This window comes from Eptatretus burgeri, chromosome 2 (assembly GCF_056783735.1).
Source record: "Eptatretus burgeri isolate ZD-2024b chromosome 2, Ebu_testis_v1, whole genome shotgun sequence".
In the NCBI taxonomy this organism is placed as follows: Eukaryota; Metazoa; Chordata; class Myxini; order Myxiniformes; family Myxinidae; genus Eptatretus; species Eptatretus burgeri.
Genome location: NC_140962.1, coordinates 154,516,264 through 154,539,878, shown reverse-complemented (window position 1 = coordinate 154,539,878; position 23,615 = coordinate 154,516,264). Strand labels below are relative to the sequence as shown.

At 42.4% G+C, this 23,615-nt stretch overlaps 1 protein-coding gene across 3 annotated transcripts; it reads left to right on the top strand.

The window, feature by feature from the left end:
* On the top strand, positions 1 to 23,263 carry LOC147033630 (zinc-binding protein A33-like). 3 transcript variants are annotated; one of them, XM_085871684.1, is made up of 9 exons: positions 4 to 261; positions 1,918 to 2,204; positions 2,336 to 2,517; positions 8,919 to 9,014; positions 9,454 to 9,687; positions 13,304 to 13,326; positions 15,121 to 15,248; positions 20,152 to 20,208; positions 22,097 to 23,263. In XM_085871684.1, exons 2-9 carry the CDS (start codon positions 1,943 to 1,945, stop codon positions 22,624 to 22,626), a joined length of 1,512 nt encoding a protein of 503 aa, XP_085727810.1. In that variant the 5' UTR covers positions 4 to 261; positions 1,918 to 1,942; the 3' UTR covers positions 22,627 to 23,263. The 3 variants fall into 3 exon arrangements, with proteins under 3 accessions (XP_085727811.1, XP_085727810.1, XP_085727809.1); XM_085871685.1 differs by lacking the exon at positions 9,454 to 9,687 and having other exon boundaries at positions 1 to 261; XM_085871683.1 differs by lacking the exons at positions 4 to 261; positions 1,918 to 2,204 and having other exon boundaries at positions 2,319 to 2,517.
* The last annotated feature ends 352 nt before the right edge of the window (positions 23,264 to 23,615 follow it).

Genomic DNA, 23,615 nt, shown 5'->3' with positions numbered 1-23,615 from the left:
CGTGTTCACATCGGAGATTCAAATTATCAAAATAGTTTCCTTAGATGGATAAATGAGCGTCTTGAAGTACTCTGAACCTTAAACATAATCAAGTCCAAATTATACAAAAACTAGAGAGTTTGTGATGGACAACGAGAACTGATCCTGCGGATGACGTCATTGCATTTTTGTTTGACGTCACAGAACTGACCGCCCTGCTTCACTTCGAGAAAGGATCTGATCTTCGTGCAAGTAGTTTGAGCAAAAGCTTCATCAGAAGAGGTAATGGATTGTGGGTTCTTGTGGTTTGAAATGATTTGTTGTCGAGTGAGTTGATAAGTCTGATCGTTCTGTTTAATGGATAAACTTGTTGTATAATGATTGTTTATTTATAAAAGTAGTTTTTGTGTCCATATATAGCTCATCGAGCAAGTTGTACAAGAATCACATTTAAACATTTACCTGTAAAACTGGAAGGGCACTCGGTGGAGCGCATACTGCCACCGCACAATGCCTGAACCAGTCGGACGTATCGGGCCCAATAAACTTATTACATATCATATATGTACATATATATATATATATATATATATATATATATATATATATATGACATCGGTTTAGCCCTAACTCTTGATGGTGATCATGGGATATATCGTTTTTTGCCCTATCTCTCAATGGTGAAGAATCACTTTTAAAACTTCTAATATCCGGATCTTCACCAAAATCGAAGAATTCGTCATTGTCACACACCCAACCTGCCCACCAAGTTTCATTCAAATCCGTCCACAACTTTTTAAGATATCCTGCGCACAGACAAACAGACATGAATGAAAACATGACCTTTGTTGACCTTCAGTGGGAGGAGGGTCACGAGGGTGTGAATAACGACTGCAGAAAATGAACATGTATCTTAGCCTGAGATTTTTCGATTCATGATCGAACCTTGTTGTCAAAAAGATCACCAAATAGGATGAAGTTTTATTTTTTTGCTTGTACTATTAAATTCAACATTCGTACCTTCAAAAGATTTGATCCCATAATAACTCAAAAATACTCTCACTCGACAGTGAGCACTTAAAATTTGATCACACACTCCAGTTGTGTTGTGGTCGTTGAATCTTTTTATGTAAGAAAAATAAAGAGATGAATGATACAAAACTCGTTAAATTCTTATTCTCATCCCTTGATTGTTTCTTTTGAAACCCACAAACTGTAATTCCTGGATGGTGCACGTAAGACTGTTTGAGTGAAACATCCAGTTTGTCTGGTTTTTTTTTTTTGGTTTTTTTTCTATTGTAAAGTTATTTTGGACAAACTTTATCCTATTGTCTTTGTTCCCCACTATTTTGTGCTTCCCTCTCCTGCCCTTCCTGCCTTGTTATTTGTTTCTCTGTATTCGATGTGACATGAGCCTCGACTTGGTATTCACAAATAAAAATAAAAATAGTTGATTCGCTTGTCTGTATGATAATATAAAAGGAGAAATATTCGATACATTTTACCGGTTCAGTTGAAAATATTTGTCGTCATATAATTATTCAACAATGATATTGTTACGGATCCGGTCTGGGTGGTAAATGGGGATGTAATGGAATAGTTATTTTATACTGCGTGTTCACGTAAGTGTGGTGTAATTAACGTAGTGTCATCATATGTGGTGCTCCTTAACAATCTGTGCAAGAAAATTGGATCCTCTGTTCGTGCCGATGAGTGAAGTTTATGATGCCCTAAATTGCCTTTTTATGTTTCTGTATATTGTGCCGGCATACTGTGTCAAGATTATGACGTTTGTGAGCGGATCTCATTAATCATGTTGATGATTGTTCATTCCTCCTCTCCAATCTTAATCCTGAAGGATAAATAAATAAAGAGCACACTGGTGATGTTCCTGTGCCTACCCCCATTGTTCTCCTCCGCACTCTTGTTCTCCTGCAGGTTCGACATCTCTGTTCCTGACGAAATGGCCGCCTACTCTCAGGTCGGAGACACGGTGAAAGATCTTACTTGTACCATGTGCTTGCAAGTGTTTGAAGAGCCCATTGCTCTACCCTGTGGGCACTCATTTTGTCTTTGCTGTGTCGAGAATTGCTGGGAAAACAAGCAAAAAGCCACCTGCCATGCTTGTCCAAACTGTCATGAGATTTTTCCTCAAAAACCTCAACTCAAAAAGAATCTCACTCTTGCCAGCTTGGTGGATATGATTAAACTGAGCAGAAGTGAAGGTAGGTTGAGGGTTGAGAGTCACTGTAAGGTTCGTAATGAAGACGCTGACATGCATTGTGCATCTTGTGAGATCCTGTGCTGTGAGAAGCATGGATAACAGTGTAAATTATTTCACTTGTGCCCCATAAAGAGAGAAGATACAAACCGGTGGAGCAGTGTGAGGACATTGAGGAGCCGAAATGCACCGAGCATGGGGACTCGTTCCATTTCTACTGTGAAGATGATGAGAGCTTGATCTGCTCGATGTGCATGGCTGGACAACATCAGGACCATAAAGTTGTTGCTTTGGAGTTTGCTCTCGCCGAATTCAAGGTACCTGAATCAGAGATGGTTTTTCCAAACTTCCTTTCAGTTCTTCAGAACCTGAATATGGCTTTAAATTGAATTATGCTTCAGCAGCATCATGATTTCATACATTTCAGATCAAAATGGTAGTTGAGGAGTCCAATACAAGGACAAGGACAACCACCACAGAACAGTGCTTCTGTTTTATTGGAATTATAATTTTCATTGTCTCAATTATATATTTTAAAGACAAGTGTACGGCCACCATCTTGTTTGGACATTTGGTGAGAAGAACCTTCAGGTAGTGTTGACCATTACTTAAAGCCCAAACGAGGTCACCTGATTGTTCACTCCTGCGATTCAATCAAGCCTATGACTGTTTGACGATTCTGGGGCCATGGCTGACCCGTACACTTTACAATATTGTAACGGTCACGGGTCTTCGGCGACTGACGCACCCGCCGGGCGGGGAGGAGATGATGGGTCTCAGGGTCCTCCCATCAATTCGTGCAGAAATTGGCGTCTCAGACACATAGACTTAACGGGTTTATTCCAATTCTCTCTGGTCTTTGGGGTTCCGTTCCTCTGATGACCACACAAACACGATTTATGAACAAAATGAGGCAGCGAAGAAGAAGAGGCATGTGCGTGACCCCAACGGTAATAAATTAATATTAATATTAAAATAATCCACGTACTTTTGGGATCACGGGGGCTTAACGATTAACCTTATTTCATTTACTCAGGGTGGCAAGATGGACACATAGAGAGCACAAAACAAGGAGAGAAGAATCACCATGTGGTCCTACTCCCCCAGATCGCTCCGGGTCAGCTCGCACAGGGCTAGGCCCGACAGCGCATTGTGTGCCTCGTTCCAGCATGTACTCCCCGCAACACTCATGTCTCATGCCTCCTTGCTGTGAGTTGTGTGTTAGCTCTCATACGAGCCTCGACCAAGGTATACAAAAAAAAAAAAAAACACACACTGCAAATCTCTCAGCAAGCAGGCAAGTAGGCAGGAACCACTGGGCAGGCATACATGCATGCGGACACCAGGCGCATAGGCAAGACTATCTCAACCAGGAAGAGATTGGAGAGAGAGAGTTTGGAGAGAGAGTTTGGAGAGAGAGAGTTTGGAGAGAGAGAGTTTGGAGAGAGAGAGTTTGGAGAGAGAGAGTTTGGAGAGAGAGAGTTTGGAGAGAGAGAGTTTGGAGAGAGAGAGTTTGGAGAGAGAGAGTTTGGAGAGAGAGAGTTTGGAGAGAGAGAGTTTGGAGAGAGAGAGAGAGAGAGAGAGAGAGAGAGAGAGAGAGAGAGAGAGAGAGAGAGAGAGAGAGAGAGAGAGAGAGAGAGAGAGAGAGAGAGAGAGAGAGAGAGAGACACGGACGATGATGATGACAATGACCTGTCAGCCTCACTCGTGCAGTGTCCCGGCTTTTTTTTTTAGTTCTGGTGGGGCAGGGTGGATTATCACAGCACAAGCAGATTGAACGACATGGAGATCACAAAAGGATCATAAGCCTGTACTGATTGGCGAAAAGGGTGGGGGAGAGGCTGGTGATTTTACCATTACGTGCCGGACTTTCTCCTGGCAAAAGATGGAATCCCGTATCTGATCCCGCTCGGGACTTCTGCACAGTCTGCCCTTGCTGTGAGTAGAGTGGAAAAATACAAATCGAGACAGATTGTACAAGGGGACGTTGCAGAGTGTAGGTAGGGGGGGGGGGAATGGGGCTTAGACACAAACACTGGGGCAGGGAAGATGAGAGCTATTTAAGCACGTAGATCAACACCATCTCTTTAATTAAATATTGTAAATCCATCTTGCTCATGCTAATATGCACTATGAAATCATTATTCTCAACTATGCCCCATTTACCCCTTAAACCAGATCGGTAGCAATACATTATTGGTCCAGTGCTATCACGTGCCTACTACAAAACAGACCAGTGATGACAGCTTTACAGTCCATCTACACTATAACATATTATATATAATGGAGCAAGTGAATGTGATTATGTATGCATGTAGGTATGTATATCCACTCTTCACCCATTGCTTGGACAGCTGACCTGACGTCATCCACAAATGTAACCTGAAATATTTAACCTAAAGTACCCAAAGGACCCAAAAAACTCAAAACAACCCCGAGAACCCAAAGGACCCTGAGGACTTAAATAACCCCGAGGACCCAAAAGACCATGAAGACACAAAATACCCTGAAGACTCTTTAAGACCAAAAAGACCGAAAAGACCTCGAAGACGCAAAGACCTCGAAGACCTAAAATACCTAAATGATCCCAAGGACCCAAAATACCCTGAGATCAACACCAGATCAACACATCAACAAAATACCAAAGACCTAACATACCCAAAGGACCCAGAGGACCCAAAAGACCCAGAGGATGCAAATGACCTCGAGGACCCAAAAGACCCAGGGATCCAAATGACTGAGGACACAAAAGACCATGAGGACCCAAAAGATCCAGGAGATCCAAATGACCCAAGGACACCAAAGACCACGAGGACCCAAAATATCAAACGAGACTGTCTGGGACCCATGGAAATTCTGCATAAAGTAAAATGTGACTTCAGGTTGCCAAACCCCCCCCCCCCTTTACACACACACACACACACACACACACACAAACACACACACACACACACACACCCACACACACACACACACACACACACACACACAATCCCAAGTCCTCAACACCCCCTCCCAACTCTGTCCCCTCTCTGCCCCCACTACCACCACACCCAAACTCTGTGCTCCCCTCCCCCATTCTTCAAATCCTCAAACCCCCTCCCAACTCAAAGTTCTCAACTCCCACCCACCCCTCAAAAGCCTCAAACCCCTTGATCCCAACTCTGTCCCCTCTCTGCCTCTGCTCCCCCAACCCAACTCTGTCATCCTCCCCTTTTCTTCTTCAAGTCTTCAACTGCCCCAAACCCAAGTACTCAACCCCCCTTCTGCACCCAAAGTCCTCAACCCCCTCCCAACGTCTCAATCTCCCTCTTCCAACTGCATGCACCCTCACCTCCAACTCTCTGTCCTCCCCTCCCCATTTCTTCCTGTTCTTAACAACGTTACACAGGGAACTCTGGCACATGAGAAGGCCATTCGGTCTATCATGCCTGTGTTGTTCCTGTCCCCGTTTGTTAAGAACAATGTTAAAATGAAATAAAACTGGAATGTTAAATTCACAATCACTTCCCCCTTTCTTCACTAATCCTCACTGTAATTCATGGATCAGTGTTTGTGTGTTTGTTTGTCGCGCTACTCCTTCTACAGTTGTGGGCCGATTACATCCAGACTTGCTACATAGGATCAGCATGACCCCAATTAGTGTATCCGAGTGTTTTTATCTTTGCCGGTGGTTTTGGGAGGGGGGGAGGGAGGGGAAGGGGATGGATGCAAATTCTCTATGTAAATGTGTATCGTGTAGTGCCACCTCCAGGTTGGGGAGGGTATTACAAGTCTGCACCATTTACAGCACAGTATTCCTGTCTCCACGTTTTTCACTGCAGTGAGGTGTTTCGAATTATAAGCAGGTCTATTTTTACTTCATGCACAAAACTTCATGGGTTTTTGGGGGGATGGGGGGAGGGGTTGCGTATACAGAGCTTTCAGTTGCCTATACACCACCCAAATAAAGGTATGCATCATAAGAACATGTTGCATACTTAAAACAAGATCACCCATCAGGTACTCTGCTAGTACAAGGAAATGGACATTCCCAGGTCAAAACAGTGGAATATTTAATGCTTTCCCCTCCACTATCATGCAATCACCGACTTCAAAGAAACCCATAACAGACACCTGTCTCATAATATCACAAAATTTACAGAAAGATCAAAATCTGCGGTAAAAGCCCGGCTTGAGAAAATGCCACATAGTTATTTGGGCAGTGTATATGGCAACAAACCACTGCTTCGATTGCTGAGGTCGATCTTCACAAGGCCCATGACGCTTGTCTGTTCAAAATCCTTTTAACTGTTGCTTTGGCCATTTTACAATGAAGGGAAAACTTATAGGGAGGGCATGGCAATTGTGAATACGACAGCTCCGAAGGTGACTTTGACTTCGCATAACAGTAAGCACCAACATGGCTGCCGTATGATATTTTTTTTTTAGTTGAAATTCTTGGTGAAGTCAGGGGAACTGTCCAACCAAATGGGTGGAACGGAACATTACACACAGACAGAAGGATGGATAGATGGACGAACAAACGTAATGGTTCACGAAAAAATATTTTCACGAAAAAATAAGTGACCACTATATTCGTTATTGGTGTGTGTCTGTCTGTCTGTCTGTGTGTTGGGTAGTCGATCGAGTCGAAAAAAAAAATGTAGAAAAAAATTTTTTCGATTAAAAATTTTTGTTTGATCTATTGATCTATCTTATTTTTTTACACCCATATTTGTTGGTCGTGGTGTCGGTCTGTCCGTGTGTGTATTTTTCGGGGGTTTTTGCAGTTGCAGTTGTTCGATTTTGATGAAATTTGGGTGGTAGGACCAGTTTATGACCTCATTGTGCCGCCTCGGTACTGGTTGCTAACGCCTCTTTGGTTGCCTCGCAACGGGACTTTGAAATTTTTTAAAGATCATAAAAAATTATTTTTTTTGAAAATCAAAAATCGGCCCACGAGCGACTGTGGGCAGTACATTCAGCCATATTGTCAAAAATTTCCAGCCGGATCCTATGAAAACTGTCGGAGAAGATAGACTTTGAATGAACACTGGTCGAAAACAATAAAAAAAACGAAGTTCGTTATATCTCAGAGACTATGAGTCAGATATACATGAAACTGGTATGGTAGGTTCATGGTATGTCTTAGTTATGTGTGAGAAAGAACCGTTGCTATGGACCCCTCTGTTGCCTAGCAACGGCCGAAAAACCTCTAAATGTGGGGGTATTTTAACGAAAAAACAATCTGCAGCATTAACCCTTGAAGCTAGACTCATGAATTTTCTTGTGCTTAATCATCAGGTCATTCCCCATCGAACAGGCCCATTGTGTCAGGTTCTATTGGGTAGTCGATGACCCATGTCCGCCTACCGGTTGTCTGTCTGTCTGTCCCGAGCATAGCTCCGTGGGTTTTGATCCAATCCTGATAAAATTTTGGTGGGAGGTTTATATCATGATCTAGTTGTGTTTTCCTGAGAATTGGCATGGTGCGCCCATTATAGGCGGAGCCACACCCAAAAAACATGTGTTTTTAGAGGGTAGCCAATTGCAATTTGCATCTTCTCCTCGGGGGTTTGTCGAATCTGACAGCGGTTTCAGTATTTGGTTAGCTTAATGGCACCTGCATAGCCCCACGGAGCTCGATTTTTCATTTTCGTCCCAAGGTCAAGGTCACAAGGTCACAAACTTAGAAAATTGCAAATTTTGACATAAAAATCCATCTTCCCAGATGGGTTTGTCAAATCTGGCAGGGGTTTCGGTATTTGGTTAGCCCAATGGCACCTGCACAGCCCCCATGGAGCTCAATTTTTCATTTTCGTCCCAAGGTCAAGGTCACGAACTTAGAAAATTGCAAATTTTGACATAAAAATCCATCTTCTCCGAGGAGGTTTGTCGAATCTGGCCGGGGTTTCGGTATTTGGTTAGCCCAATGGCACCTGCATAGCCCCACGGAGCTCGATTTTTCATTTTCGTCCCAAGGTCAAGATCACAAGGTCACGAACTTAGAAAATTGCGAATTTTGACATAAAAATCAAACGATCGCCCAAACTTTGAGAGCTGGGATGACAATATTTTTTATGCATAATCTTGAGGTCATTCCCCACATAAAGGCTTGAAACCATTTTGCTTTATCTCGAACACCTTGCCCATGGCGCCCCCTTCAAGTTTGTTTTTACGCTGATTTCATCAAAGTCTGGATAATCCGAGGAGTGCGAAATGCCATATAGCCTATATGACGTTATATTGTTCCTGGAATGTTCCAGAAGAAGTTTTGCACCAAAGGTCATAATCCTTGACCTTTGACCATTAAAGTTCACAAAGGTCAAATTTTCAAAATTGTGGGAATCGAACCGGGTTTTCGACCTTCTTCGATGAACTAACTCCAATAAGCTATAGCACGTATCCTGTTTCCTTATTTTAATGTCCACAACATTGTTTTGTGACCCGTACAGGTTATGTAAAGGTCAAATTTTTAAAGTTGTTGAACGAACCCGGGTTTTCGACGTTTTGCAGCTAATAACCTGTTACTCGTACCACATCATGTTGATCATTTTTTTAACTTGGTCAAACATTACATTGTCTCATCCTTGACTTCTGAAACAATCTACATCGTCAAATACCGCTCGTGAACCATCGTCGTCTTCAGACTTGTTTTTATATAAATTCATTGTCCTTTAATTCTCTGGTTAAAATGTACAATTTAATTCCACACTAAAGCTTTTCTTCCATGCAGGGCATCTTGTCTGCAAAGTATCCTCCTCTGCTTGAGTCGATAAAGGAATTTGGGTCCAAGATTGAGCAGGTGCAGCAGGAGGTTGAGGACACACAGGTAGGGGTGGCTTACCATTATGGATTGGTTACCATTACAATTAAATTTAAAAATATAATCTGTAGAATGATTATATTGTGCCTTTCATACATAGATTATCTCTCAATTATATTCACATTGATTGTGGAACAAGATTGAAATTTATTGGAAAAAAATAATGAATCCACAAAACGAATAAAATTGTGCAAAACAAATCGCATCAGAAATCTCATTACAATGTTGATAAGAAACTCTAAACCCACTGTTTGTGATCATACTGTTATATTTTAACTTTTTCAGGTATTCTTCCAACTCTCATTGAGATCTGTATTTTATTTGTTTTTTTAAAGATTAATTCTATCCTCCTTCTCCTTCGTATGCAGAACACAGATGCAGGTATCATCATTTGTTATAAAAAAAAAAAAATTGAAAATCTGTCTGATAAAACAATTGCTCGCAGGCTTCAGGTAGAAAGACCGAGGAAAGTCTGGAGTGGAAGCGAAGAGCGATGTATGAAGCCGTGGATAAAAATGTAAATCAGATAAAGAGGCTGCTCCATGAGAGATTGGAAGCGAAGCTTTCTCACCTTCAACAGCAGAGTCAGAAGTTTCAAATGAAGATGGATTATCTCCGTGAAGCAGAATCCACCCTGAAAATAACACTTCAGGAGTTGAAAGTCGCATCCTTTCTGCAGGTGGGGTTTACTGGAGAGATTGGACTAAACATAAAAACTCTCCCAATTTCACTTGAACAGTACTTCATTCGTTTTATCAGCAAATGATCTTAAGGTTTTGGTTTGAATCAAACTTTCAGAAACGAAATCACCATACAGGCATGCACGCACACTCTGAAAGGCAGTTGTTTCATATATTTTACACGATTGGAAGTTTTGAATTGTGAGGTTGACCTTCCTTGTATGAAAATAGTGTGGTACGACGATTTTAGGACAAATTGGCCTCAGGGTTTGGAAGCGAATAAGGAACAAACAAACAAAAGCAAACGGACTCGTATGCATGTATGTGTATATATTGTTGTGGAAATGACTTGTAGGGGCTAAAAAATATACAACGTTGAACAGTTATTTCTCTTAGTGCATGTGGTAGCGGAAGAGTGAGGTAAAACGACCTTAATAGGAAAATAGGTCCATTATATCATATCGAAAGCATGTCACCCCCCACCCTAATGTTTATGTTGAAGACCACTTCTCCCTGAACCCCTTTTAAATATTTCATCCTCTGTAAATCTGTCCTTCATATTCTTTATGAGGAAAGCGGCCTTGCGGGACGGCCAAGGCATAAGTTTTGGCGAACTCCCGCCTAAACCTTGAACGTTCATGATGTGCCCCAAAGTGCCGCTATTTTGGTGCCATTTGGGGTAATTTAGAGTGCGTTTTTTGTTTGAGGTGATTTTTGGGTGACTTAGGGGTGCGTGCCATTTTTGGTGATTTCCAGGTGCCCACCATTTTGGATGATTTTCAGGTGCACGCTGTTGGCGCCATTTTAGGTGATTTAGGGGTGCCAACTCGGCTTGAATGACACCTGAATGGCCGATGGGCACAGAGCGGAGAGGCCTGGAAAACATCAGGTGTTATAAGGGGCCAATGACACGTTAGATGTTATCAAGGCAGCATTATCCTTGGTCACCTCACTGTCCTTCGCTGCGGTCTTAATTCGGCATTTTTTTGGCCTGCTCAACAATGCCTTGACTTGGAACAAGCCGCAACGGTTTCTTTGCGATAATTTTTTTTTTCACTTTCCTCACTCATATCATTGAATGCCTGTTCATCATACCTACAAATCGCTGGATACATTGCAATGCTTATAAACACCTGGAGACGCCAGCGTTCGTGGATTTATTTCATTTCTGCGCATGCCATAACCTCGAGAATCTCTTTAACTAAGCCAAATTACAAAATTTAAATTTCTTTATTGACTTTCGACTAATTGTAAAAAAAACAAAAAAGTGTTAATTTGTCCTATTCGGACATTGCTTGACATTCCGGGCGTCTCCAGATGCATTGTGTATGTGTATATATGACCGATTGGCGTTTCCGAATCGCTTACCAAGCCAGCCGTTCCTTATCAACCGTTTCGTTGGTGTGCTTGCTTGAGTGGCTAAGCCACTTGGCGAATGCTATTCAAGCTTCGACGGCGATGCTGCGGTTCAGTTCTCTGCGGCGACATCTCTGGAGTTAGGAAGGCAAAATAAATTATATTGTTACGAATTTGGGAATTCGATTGCACACAACATACAGGTTCCTTTAGTCAGCTATGTCGATAAGTGCTTGTTCCCTAGATAGCTCACCTTTCATTTTTTAAATGTTCAGAAATCGATTAGATGCACTGCGGATCGATTTAATAGTTAGGGAACGAACAATGGAGACATACCTCCCCCTCTTCTGTGAAGAGGAAGAACCCTGCCGTCCCGTGACTCATGATGTCAACAATTCCCTCCCACCCGTGGTTGAGCGGGGGGGGGGGATGGATCACGAGGGCATGAGTCATGAGTCACGCCGGGAGCGGGGGGAGGGCGGAAGAGGATAAGGAAGAGATCTATTCTTTGTTCGTGTTGGGGCAGAGTTGGAAGGGCAGAGTTGGAGAAGGAAGTTGAGGGGAGCCGTTCAGCAGACCGTCGGTCGGGTCCTGCTTGGCTTGCGTTAGGGTTGAGGCCTTCGGAAGCTTTTTGCTTTGGCTGGCTCAGTGAGCTTCGGCTGAGGCCTGGCTTGGGAGGAGGCTTTTTGGAGGCTTTTTGCTTTGATGGTTCCGTGAGCTTCGGCTTCTGCTTGGCTCGGGAGAGCTTTTTGCTTCGAGCTGCTTTGCTTGGAAGGAAGTTAAGCCGGTCGCTCGGCTCGAGTTGCGAGTGGTGGCTTCTTCTTCTTGGTTCGTGGATCTCTGTTCTCCATTTTGGTTCCCGGCTTGGTGCGACTCATAGACCTCTTCGTGAAGGTGGTTCCTCGGGGAAGTGACGCATCGACGGGAAGGATCGGCGCCTCGTCTCACCAGCACGTGTTGAGAAGCTCGCGAGGATTCGCGGGAGCTCGGGAAGGATCACGGCAATTGGATCCAGCTCGCTCTCGCTGGAGCCCGGGTCCGAACAACTTGAAGACCACACCGAGGGGGAGAGGTTCGAGATAGGTTCTGAGTTTCAGCTCACCTGTCCTCCGAGCTGGAGCTCGTGATTAAAGGCCTCTGCCACCATTTCTCGGGTGTGTGTGTGTGTGTGTGTGCGTACGTGTGTCCATGGGCCCGTCTAATAAGTAGGAACTGCTGTTAAGTGCAAGTGACTGTACATAATAAGTAGACGGTTGTAGTTCTTTTGTTGCTTGTATAATTGCATATGTGTTTTGCCTTGTTTAATTGCATATGTGCTTTATTATAATAAATGCCCTTGTGTGAATGTAAACCTGTTCATTGCATCCATTCCCTCATTGAACTGCCCCATCTTGCATTTGGAATATAGTTGGTTTTTAAATAGCCGGTAAATAGAATCGGGTCCGGCGAGGTCTGGCAATTAATACCCGCTCGGTTATCCCAGAACGGAACGGAACCGCTTAAGCGGTTCGTGTCCAAGCAGGCCTTCACCGAGGTATGGTCCCTCGGTAGGTTACCCGCGCGGGTACTTAGGTATATCGATATTTGGCAATTGACCCTATTTTGTGCGCGGGTAGAATATGGACCGGGCCGTGGTGGGATTAAAAACCCACCCGTGACTGCTTTCTGCCGTTGTTTCAGAAAGTCACGACTGGATTGTCCGTTCGGTGGGCGAAGTGACCGCGATTGGTTAGACGCGGTCGTTCGCACGCCGACGGGCGGGAATTCTACAACAATATGATCACAAATTAAAAAAAAAAAAATGTTTCCAGTTGTTACAAAGTAATGAATCACCACATCACTGCAGGATAGCTGAGAGGTACATAAGCTCACTCTAAGCTGTTTAGCCTGGGTTTGAATCTCGACCAAGCTATGAACTGCTATCCTGGTGTTTCACAGGCAGGGTGATTCATCAATGCGTGCGCCGTCTGTAGGATGGACATTAAATGGGTGTCCCTTCTGCCAGCATTGGTTAGTGGACATTACAGATCCCACTGTGTCCTTCACAAAGAGGATGCGGGTTATTGCCGGTGTCTTTCACCTACATTCCTACCAATGAGCAAATTTCTGCTCATCCCAAGCATTGTTGCTGAGGAAACTGAAATACAATTATTCATCCAACATTATAAACAATTAGTTTTGCCTCCAGTTTGCAAATTCAAAAATTGATGAATAAATCTACATCTGATGCTGATCCTTGTTTCTTTTCCATCTTTTCAGGGCTACAAGGATGTCTTGCACAGGTAGGACAATGGAGATGTATTTCAGCATCTTGGGCACGTTCTTATATTCCTGTCTCTTTCATGTTTTTCAACAATCTATATATACTGAAACGCAAAAGAAACTTACCACTTGTTTGAAATGTAATAAAATTGGAACAGTTCAAAATAAAACAAACCAACAATTGCTAATTGAAGCATTGGCATTTTATTGATGACATGTCAAGTTTTTGACCAAGATACACCATCTCATAAGTTTGTTCTACAGTACAGAACAGCACAGGGTGCAATGTCAGTCCCCTTTCAATAGTGTGTGTGTGGCCACCATTGTTTTGGATACAGGCAGTGCATCATCGGCGCATACTGCCTACCAGTGTTTGGATGGATAGCTGCTGGATTCTGTCCCACTCAGTCCTCAATGTCTGATGCCATCTGACTTAGGACCATCTGCCTGTCCTGCCTTGCAGTGGTGACTCTTGGCCTCCCTGATCGAGGTCTTTCATTTGTAGAGTTATGGAGGGTGTCTCTGTCCAACAGGGCCGATATCGTCTGGTGTGAACAGCCAAGGCGACGTGCCACCTCACGGTAGCTCAATCCGCCTTGCAGTATGCCCAAGGCACACTGCCATTGATCCCTTGACAATCGTGGCATGTTGATTGACATGCCCATTTTGCACTGGCCTTTTTAAAGCCAATATCAAGACATCACGTACAGCTCATTAAAATCATCCCGTACCCCTTGGCTAATCACTGACAGTCAAAACCGCTGTTCAACAGCTGTGCTATGAAGTTACCATTGAAGGTTCAAGTGACCATCCGTGACCATTTTGTCTGACAGTGAGGACACTATTGTCGACAAATAAGTTCACACATTTACTACACGCAGTGTTATTGTTGATATTTGAAGGTTTAAAAGGTGGTAAGTTTCTTTTGCGTTTCAGTCTATATAAAGTGTGTCTGTGTGTTTGTCTGTGACCTATGCACGCGAAAAGTACTGGACTGATCCTCACCAAACTTCACATGCTGACAGAACATGTACCCGGAAGTGTCCCGATGTAAAATAATTGTACTTCCGACTTCCGGTTTCCGAATTATGACGTCATTACCTGCTTTCGTAATGTTAATTTTTCAAGTTCAGCCGATTGACATGGGGCCAATGCCATTTTTCAACATATCTAACATATGATTTTAAGTTTTTGTTGGTCTGTTTGTTTGTTTGTCTGCACGCGCTAATCTCCTGAAAGGTGAAAGATAGGAGCTAACCACTGAAACAAAAAATGTCGGAATGGGCCCCGGGAAGGTTATAGGCTGTGTGGCAAGGCCCCTAGGCCGGGGGGGGAGGGAAGGGGGGTGTTTCCCCCTCACCAACCCCCTTAGCCTATGACTGCCATGGCCCAATAGGGAACTGATACTGTGCTCGCGTCAGACATATGTATCGAAGATTCAATTCATTCAAAAAGAACCCGGGCAGCGCCGGGTGCATTCACCGAGTTGAAGATATTTTCATTACTCACCAATTAATAATTTTCTTCTCCACCATCACAAAGAAAATCAACAAAATTCCTCCACTTGTTCCATGATGTTTCTACATCTCATCTTGGTTGAAAGTAAATGATCCTGTGAAGGATCTTGAATTAAAGACGTGTTTTTAAGTTGAACCATCACACCCATTTCAACACTCTTTACACCAATAATTATTTATTTGACAGACTTCAAATGTTTCTGCATAAAGATGAAAAGAAAATGCAATCCATTATTTTCTCTTCCTCAGCTCTGCTCACCTATCCTTGTTAAATGAATGTTTGTCTTCCTTTTCCAGGTTGGAGTCCGAGCCACATGTTACATCCAAACAGTCGAAACAAACCAGATTGCTGAACATCACTGTGCAGGAGCAGAATATGGACTCAATCATCAAGCTCGATGACAATCTTATCAAAGAGATCCAAAGTAAGTGACAAAAGTAGAAAATATTCATGAAAGTGGGAATGGGAAGTGGAAATTAAAAATGATGTTCATCATACAGGTGTCGGTCAAAGTGAATGAGAAACCTGGGACATGTTCTCTTGGAATGGGATGGAAATATCAAATCTAATACATACATAAAAGGAGCTCGGTCTCGGCGTGCCTGGGTCCCTGCATGCGTGCATCCGTCCGTCAACACAGGTGCTTCTAGTAAACCTAAAAGTAGATCACGATTAAATGGTAGAGACCCTAATTTAGGATCATTGTGTGGGATAAACCCACATTTATTCCAATAAACATGCTCCTTACAAGCTGGAGGAAAAATAATAATAAAATGCACCTTCTCCTGAACTTGAGCAACTGACAATTAACACAATCAACAATTTATATATTTGCGCTTTGTCAAGTTTGACAGATTTTTTTTTTCTACACAGGAGCGAGGTTCATGAAAGAGCAAGGTAGAACTGGCTGACAGTGAGACAATCATCAAAGGAATTGATGAACTGGAAAAGAGGAGGGGAAGAAACACTGAAACTCGCAAATAAAAATGTTGGGCGAGGAAAGGTTAATGGGGTAATGAAGATGATGGGTCAGGATGGGGGATGACAAGTGATGGCAGTGCACTGCTTTCTTGAAGCCCCGGAGGTAAGAAAGACGGAATGGTCTCTGGAAGGTAGTCCCATACAGGGTAGAAGCAAGGAATAAAAGAGTTGAAGTGTGCAGTCTGCATGTATTTTGGAAGCATAACCAGCAGGAGGTGCCTGGAAGAACGTATGATTCCCAGAAGTTATTGGGGAGGGTCGGAGGACTGAGAAAGCGGAAGGAGCAATGTTTAAGAACGGACAGTAAAAACAGAGACCACTGACCTTCCTGCGATATGAAAGTAACTAAAGTAACCTTGTTATTCGACCTCATCATTGGAGATTTGAATAATTTTGAAAGATTTAGATGCTACAGAATCCAGAAGAGACAGATGTGATGCTGGGGCACCACCAGCCCATAGTGGAAAGGAGCTTACTTCCATAAAGAGAAAACCTTTTGTGTTTTCCAAGTTTATTTTGCTCCCAACTCATGTAGTTTGTCAGAATTCTGTGGGATCCTCATCTGGAGAATCAGAACGAATCAACTTGTTTCTCTGTCTGTCTTGACATCAAATTTATGGGAATATTCAAAGCTTTCCCCAATTTGAATTCTTCTTCTTCTTCTTCTTCTTCTTCTTCTTCTTCTTCTTCTTCTTCTTCTTCTTCTTCTTCTTCTTCTTCTTCATATGCAGCACAAAGCTGCTGTGATGCTGATGTATGCAGCACGAAGCTGCTGTGTAATGCCCCTTGTAGATCAGGGCAATAATTTCGAATTTCGCCATACTGCTGGCGATAGCTTGCCTACTCTTCGTGAAGGACATTGTGGGATATTTAATGTCGACCAACTCATGCCGGCAGACAGGATGCCCAGTTTAACATCCATCTGAGGATCCAACATTTGGACATCTGCTGACAATTCTTACTTAATTTGCCACCCATGCAGATCGCTATTTGTGTGCTGAAATTAGCGATTATCAGGGAGTACGCTGGCACTATATAGGGATGGCATGGAAAAAATTGTTTTCCGTGCTATCCCTACATAGAGAGTGCTGGTGTACTCCCTGATTGTACTCTTGATTTCGGGATGGCGCGGAAAAAAATATCGGTCCCACCCGCTATATAGAAAACTAAAGTTGGAGTATCTTCTCTAAAAACTCAGTTTGGCTACATATGAGAGCCTACCTGGTTTGTTCAGTTGATTGTCTCGGTAGGGATCACCACTCCAGAACATGCGCAAAAGCAAAAAAAAATAAAAAAGCAAACAAGACCTGGTTTGTTGCTATGGTAACAGATGAGGCCAGATTGTTTAAAAGGGTTTGTGGGTTCATCGATCGTCACAAACGTTCCCAATGTATTATTCTTTTGGACAAGCTTTTAGAGTCACAGTGAAACATTTAACATGTTTTTATAATCAGTATAAATATTAAAAGCCTTATAGTTACATGAATTACTCCCACTCGGACCCACTCTCGATACGTCTCCACTTCGGCACGACAGACTGGTGATGTTGGACAGTATACATTCTAGATAGAAGATAATTTTTTGGGTTGTTGTGGATGTACTTTAATGATCGTGTGGCCTCATGGATAGTGTCTGACTTTGGGTCATCACATTGTGGGCTCGATTCCTGTCATGGTCATTTTGTTTTTAACCACATTTGGTGGTGTCATGGCTGGAAGTTCTACTCTGAGTCTGGGAGGTTGGTGGTTCGAACCACGGCCGAGTTATACGTACAATTTTTTTTTTTAAATGGTTCGTTTTGCTTCATTGCTTGATGCTCATTATTTATAAAGGAGAGAGCATGGACAAACAACCATAGTTTGGCAACCATTGCACTATATTTGATGGATCAAATTCCCTTCTGCATTGAAGTTCCTTGAATGACAGCACATGTTGATTCTTTCCATGTACGAATTTAACCAGTGATATATTTAACAGTTATCTCTACTATAAAACAAATGTTTGCCTGTCCCTCTGTGTGTGTCTATCTGTCTGTCTGTGTCTGTGTGTCACCATTATTCTCAGAGATGGCCAAACGCATCTTCGTCAAACTTTCAGAGGTTCATCAGTGAGTGCTGGGGAGTATTTTAGGGGGAAAAAAAGAAAAAAAATTAGCAGTACATTGAAAGTACACCACACCCATGCTAAATAAATAAATAACAAATCCTCCAGCACGTGACATGCCTTAGGTACCAGCGATGCCGCCTTGCGGCACATGGAGTCAGAATTGGGAGGGAGCGGTGTACAATAATTGAGTGATTAATTGATTAATTGCATAATTAAAATTAATAAGAATCGTAAAATAATTATTTTTTTAATCCATTGGCTAATAGCATACCTATACCACCATTGTTTCATCCAAATCTGTAACTTTTTGAAAATCAAGTAATTAATTGAAAAATTAAATAATTAATTGATTAATCAATAAATCAAAAATACTCTTTGTCGCCAAATCACGTGGTTATTGTCGTGTCCAAATATCAGCTTCCTCGCTCAAAGGATGGCTGAGATATCGCCCAGAGAGCAAGAAAGAAAATAACTCATCGATAAACGGATTAATCAATAATCAAAAATACTCTATAGCCAAATCACTTGGTCACTGCCATATCCAAATATCAGCTTCCTCGCTCAAAGGATGGCTGAGATATCACCCGGAGAGCAAGAAAGAAAATAACTAATCGATAAACGGATTAATCAATAATCAAAAATACTCTATAGCCAAATCACTTGGTCACTGCCATGTCCAAATATCAGCTTCCTCGCTCAAAGGATGGCTGAGATATCGCCTGGAGAGCAAGAAAGAAAATAACTAATCGATAAACAGATTAATCAATAATCAAAAATACTCTATAGCCAAATCACCTGGTCATTGCCATGTCCAAGTATCAGATTCCGATCTCAAAAGGTGCCTGTGATATTTCCAGGATGAGAAATAAAATAAATAAGTAATTAATACATCGATAATAATTAAGTTATTAATAAATTGATCAGTAAATCAATAACACTCTTTATAGCCAAATCACTTGGTCACTGTCATGTCCAAATATCAACTTCCTCGCTCAAAAGGGACCAGAGATATTTCCAGAATGAGAAATAAAATAAAGAAGTAATTAATAAATCGATAATAATTAAGAAATTAACCAATTAATTGATTAATCCAAAAAATATATATTGTTTTTGCCAAATCATATCTTCACTTTTGTCTCCAAATTTCAGCTTCCGAGCTCAAACGATGGCTGAGATATTTCCAGGACAAACAAACAAGAAAACAAACAAACAAGAAAGCAAACAAACAAATGGAGTGAAAACTGAGTACTCCCTTCCTTCGGCGCCCGGCGATGACGTCCATGCATCGCCTCGATGTGGAATTGCGAAGGAGCGGTGTACAATAATCTTCAGACAGCTCCTTCCGAGCTGTATCTCTCAATAGCAATGACTGGTACCATCCGACAGAGTTTTGCTTGGTGCAGCATCCTTTGCTATCGTAATTATAATAACTTGAAAGGATTCCACGAAAAGTACACAAAACTGCATTCCTTTATAAAGAAATAGGAAGGGATCAGAGGTGTGCACAGGACTGCAACTGTCAATCAGCCTGATGGGGGCGGGGCCACGAGACACATTTCTTCTGGAGCCAATCAGACCTACAGTATATGGGTGTGGTTTAACGCTGGAATATTATCAGGAAGTCGGTGACAGCAACGACCCACACATATATCTATGAAGTATGCACTATTTAGAATGTTCGATCATCTATAAAGTATGTACAGTCCCATTACAATGTGAGCACGTCTATAAAGCTCTAATAATCTATAAAGTTTTTGATAACACGAAAAAGAATGAGTTTCAAAGACCAATATCATGTAAAACACTTGATAGGTCAATTTACCAACTTCCTGTTTCCATGACAACTATTGTTTGTTTGAATTTCACAAGTATCGTGCTATGCATGACATCTTTCTTGTTTGTGAGTTTGTTTGTTTGTTTGTTTGTTTGTTTGTGTTACTTTTATGCACTCCTAAACTGCCGCACGGAATGAGGTGAAAGCTGTTGGTTATGTCCGGGATGTGCACAGGTAGGTTTTAGGGGGTAAAAACATTCACCGTCTCGGGGGGTTCATGGTGGTATGATTAGGAGGATCCCAATTGTCTCGATGTAAATGTATTTGATATAGTAATAAAATGTGCAGTAGACATCATAAAAGTGGGGAATTAACCCATCTGTATGGACGAGTTCTTTGCCAGTGAAGATAAAATAATAGAAATGACTAATTTTATGATTTCTTTGTTCCCTAATTTCCACAAAAGAGTTGGAGAAGGAGTTGCAAATTGTGGACATGAAGCCCAGCAGCCAGAAACATATCTGTAAGTGAAGATGGAGCATTGTAATAACTGTGGAAATGAGGATTGATGAAGACAAATTACATTTTTCTCCGCACCATCACCATGTTCTGCCTTCCATATGTCAGTGTGGGAAAACTGGTTCTCTTTGAGAACATGTATTGGGAGATGAAATCAACATTAGGTCTCAAACTCTCATATTCAAGTCACATAATTCCAGGCTGGCAGGATACCCTCGAGGTACGCACACTCCTATCTGAGCTGTCAAGCCTGGGTTCAAATCCCAACCCAACGAAAAACTGTCAGTCTGGTGTTTCACAGGCAGAGTGATTCATCAATGTGTGTGCCGTTAAACTGTACGTCACACCTGCCGGCATTAGTTATGGGATGTTCAAGATCCCACGGTATCCTTGGCGGAGAGTTGGTAAATTATTGCCGACACCCTGAATAAATGACTAATTCCTGTCCCCTCAGCCAGGTGTCCTGGAGAGTGGTGACTCATCCATGTTGTAACCTTGAGCCAAGAAAGTGCCTCGGCAGAACTGACACTCCATATACAGGTAGTGGACAAAAAAATGGAAATACCTGGGTAAATGAGGGACACCAAGTATATTGAAAGCAATGGCTTCCACACAGGTGTGGCCCACGTGTTAATTAAGCAAATAACATCCCAGTGTACTCAGAGTCATGCATAAAAATGATGCACAGGTCTGGTTGCCTATAATTATGGCTAACAGGGCTGCAAGAGGAGACCTCATTGACTTTGAAAGAGGGGTGGTTGTTGGGTTACGTTTGGCAGGAGCTTCAGTGACAAAGACAGCTCAACTTGCCGATGTTTTATCAGAAACAGTGTCTAAGGTGATGTCGGCATGGAACTCTGAAGGAAAGACATCATCGGCAAATGACAACAATGGGCAGAAGCCCATACTCTAGGAATGTGATATCCGTGCATTAATTTTAAGTGCAAAGCAAAGCAGGCAACCTACTGCCGATCAATCGACTGTAAACTTTAACCTGCGGTGCAAGCAGCCAGTTTCATCAAAAATGGTCTGTCAAGAACTCCACAGAGCGGGATACCATCATCCGGTTACAGTGCACAAATCGCGCAGCACAATTGGCAATGCACGAGTGCGAGTCCAGTGGTGCAAATAGCACAGGCAATGGACTACCAAGCAATGGAGAAATGTGATATGGTCAGATGAATCATCCTTCACCATGTTCTCTTCAAACGGCCGAGTGCACGTGTGGTGCCAACCTCAGGAATTCCACAAGCCTGAGTGCTTGGTTCCAACAGTGAAGGGTTCTGGTAGTTTTATGGTGTGGTGAGGTGCATTTTCCTGGCATGCTTTGGGTACAGTCATTCCCTTACCCTTACAAGACAAGTTCAATGCCAATCACTACCTGATGGGATTGAGTAATCATCTTCACCCCATGTTGCAGCATTTCTTTCCTGCTGAGAGGGGTGTCTTCCAGGATGATAATGTCCCCATCCACAGAGCACATGTGGTCACCCAATGGTTTGATGAGCATGACACTGATGTTATCCATATGTCATGGCCTTCTCAGTCCCCATATCTGAACCCATTCGAGCATTTATGGGATATTCTGGAACGACGCTTGTGACAGCGTTTTCCACCTATATCAAGCAGGTGTGTGAGTTCATTGACTTTATTGTGGAAGAGTGGTGCCGCATCCCTCCTGCAAAATTCCAGACGCTGGTGGACTCTGTGCCATTGCACAAACAGACCATACATGGTGGTCCAGCACCCTATTAGGTGACTTTACATTGGTGTTTCCATTTTTTTGTCCGCTACCATGGAGGTCATGGAGCTCAAGTTATTATGATAAATGTGTTTCTATTTCCGTCCGTTTGTCGAGCATAGGTTGCGGTGCCCTTTTCATGTGTCTGCAGATGGTCGATCCCTGAGGCTGGACCCAAACTCTGCACATCCACAGATCAAGATCGCCGAGGACCTAAGAACGGCGACTCTAACCAGGATCAAACATCCGTACCCAGAACACCCTGATCGGTTTGATTGTTGGATTCAAGTTCTCTCCATTGAGAGTTTCTCCTCAGGCCGTCACTACTGGGAGGTCGATGTGGGTTTGTGTCGTATGTGCAGAATTGGAGTTGCTTTAAACTCCATGATGCGGAAAGGGAAAGGGAAAGAGAATAGGTTGGGAGAGAATCCCAAGTCTTGGTGTGTGCAGAAATGGTTTAACGGATACTCAGCAAGGCATAACAACAAATGTATCCCCCTGTCCGTGCTGGGGAATATCAGCCGGTTTGGGTTCTTCTTGGATTGTGAGGAAGGAGAGTTGAAGTGTTTCGGGGACTCGCGGGTCCTGCACGTGTTCAAGGGGAACTTCAGAGAACCCATTAAACCCGCTTTGAGAATTGATGACTTGGGTATGGGTTCAGTGCGATTCTGCCTGTTGTGATGGTGATTACGATTTTCCAATTTGTTGATTCCGAATTATTGATTTGGTGATCGTAAGGATTAAACTTTATCAATTTGGTGATGATATATTGATTTGTCGATTTGGTGATTACGAGTTATCTATTTGGTGATTATGAATTTTGATTTCTTTATTACCTCTGCCACCGAAGGTGAAGGAGTAAATGTTAAGTTAAAGGAGAGATATAGTACTGTATAGCATGATATTTCAAAAATATATTGGGCCCAATATGTTCTCGTGGATCAGACATTGCGTGGTGGAGGTATGCGCTCGACCGAGTATCCTTCTAGTTATTTATTTATTGGTAATCATGATTTATTGATAAGATTCTGCTTTTTTTGTAATGCATTGTTATTATGTAATGATTTTGTTCATTCCATTCTGTTTGTAATGAAAGTTTATTTCATTTGAAGTTCCACAGTTTGGATTCAAACCCTTCCCTCCCATCACTTTTCCTGTAGTTCATGTGTTTAGTCATAATTATTATTTGTGCACAAATTCACGACAAGTACAAGGTTTGGGTTATTTTGGGCTCAAATCCAAAATTTACTTGCATGTGCTGGTTTATTTATGATCCGATTCATGTTGATTTGTTGTTGTAATAAAGTTTGTAAAATTGTTTTATCCACCATGAAAGGGTCTGTACAAGTTTCTCCATGAACATAGATGTAAAATGGAGTCTCACGATGTTCAAGCCGGATCGTAACGGAATCTCCAAATGTTGCTGTTTTTTTCCATTAAAATGGTCCGATGATGAACCGCAAATGTAGTTTTAGTCGCATCTGACTTCGTAATTACGGGACTTTCGAAATGACGGATAAACGAAAATGAGGCTTTTCGTGCATGCACTGTGTGTGCGTTTTCAGCGACTCACTTCTGCTACTGGAGGCACTTTTAACCTGTCATTGCTATGGTGAAATCCTTAAGTCAAATAGTCATTTTAACATGTATTTTATAAGAGCCGGACAGCT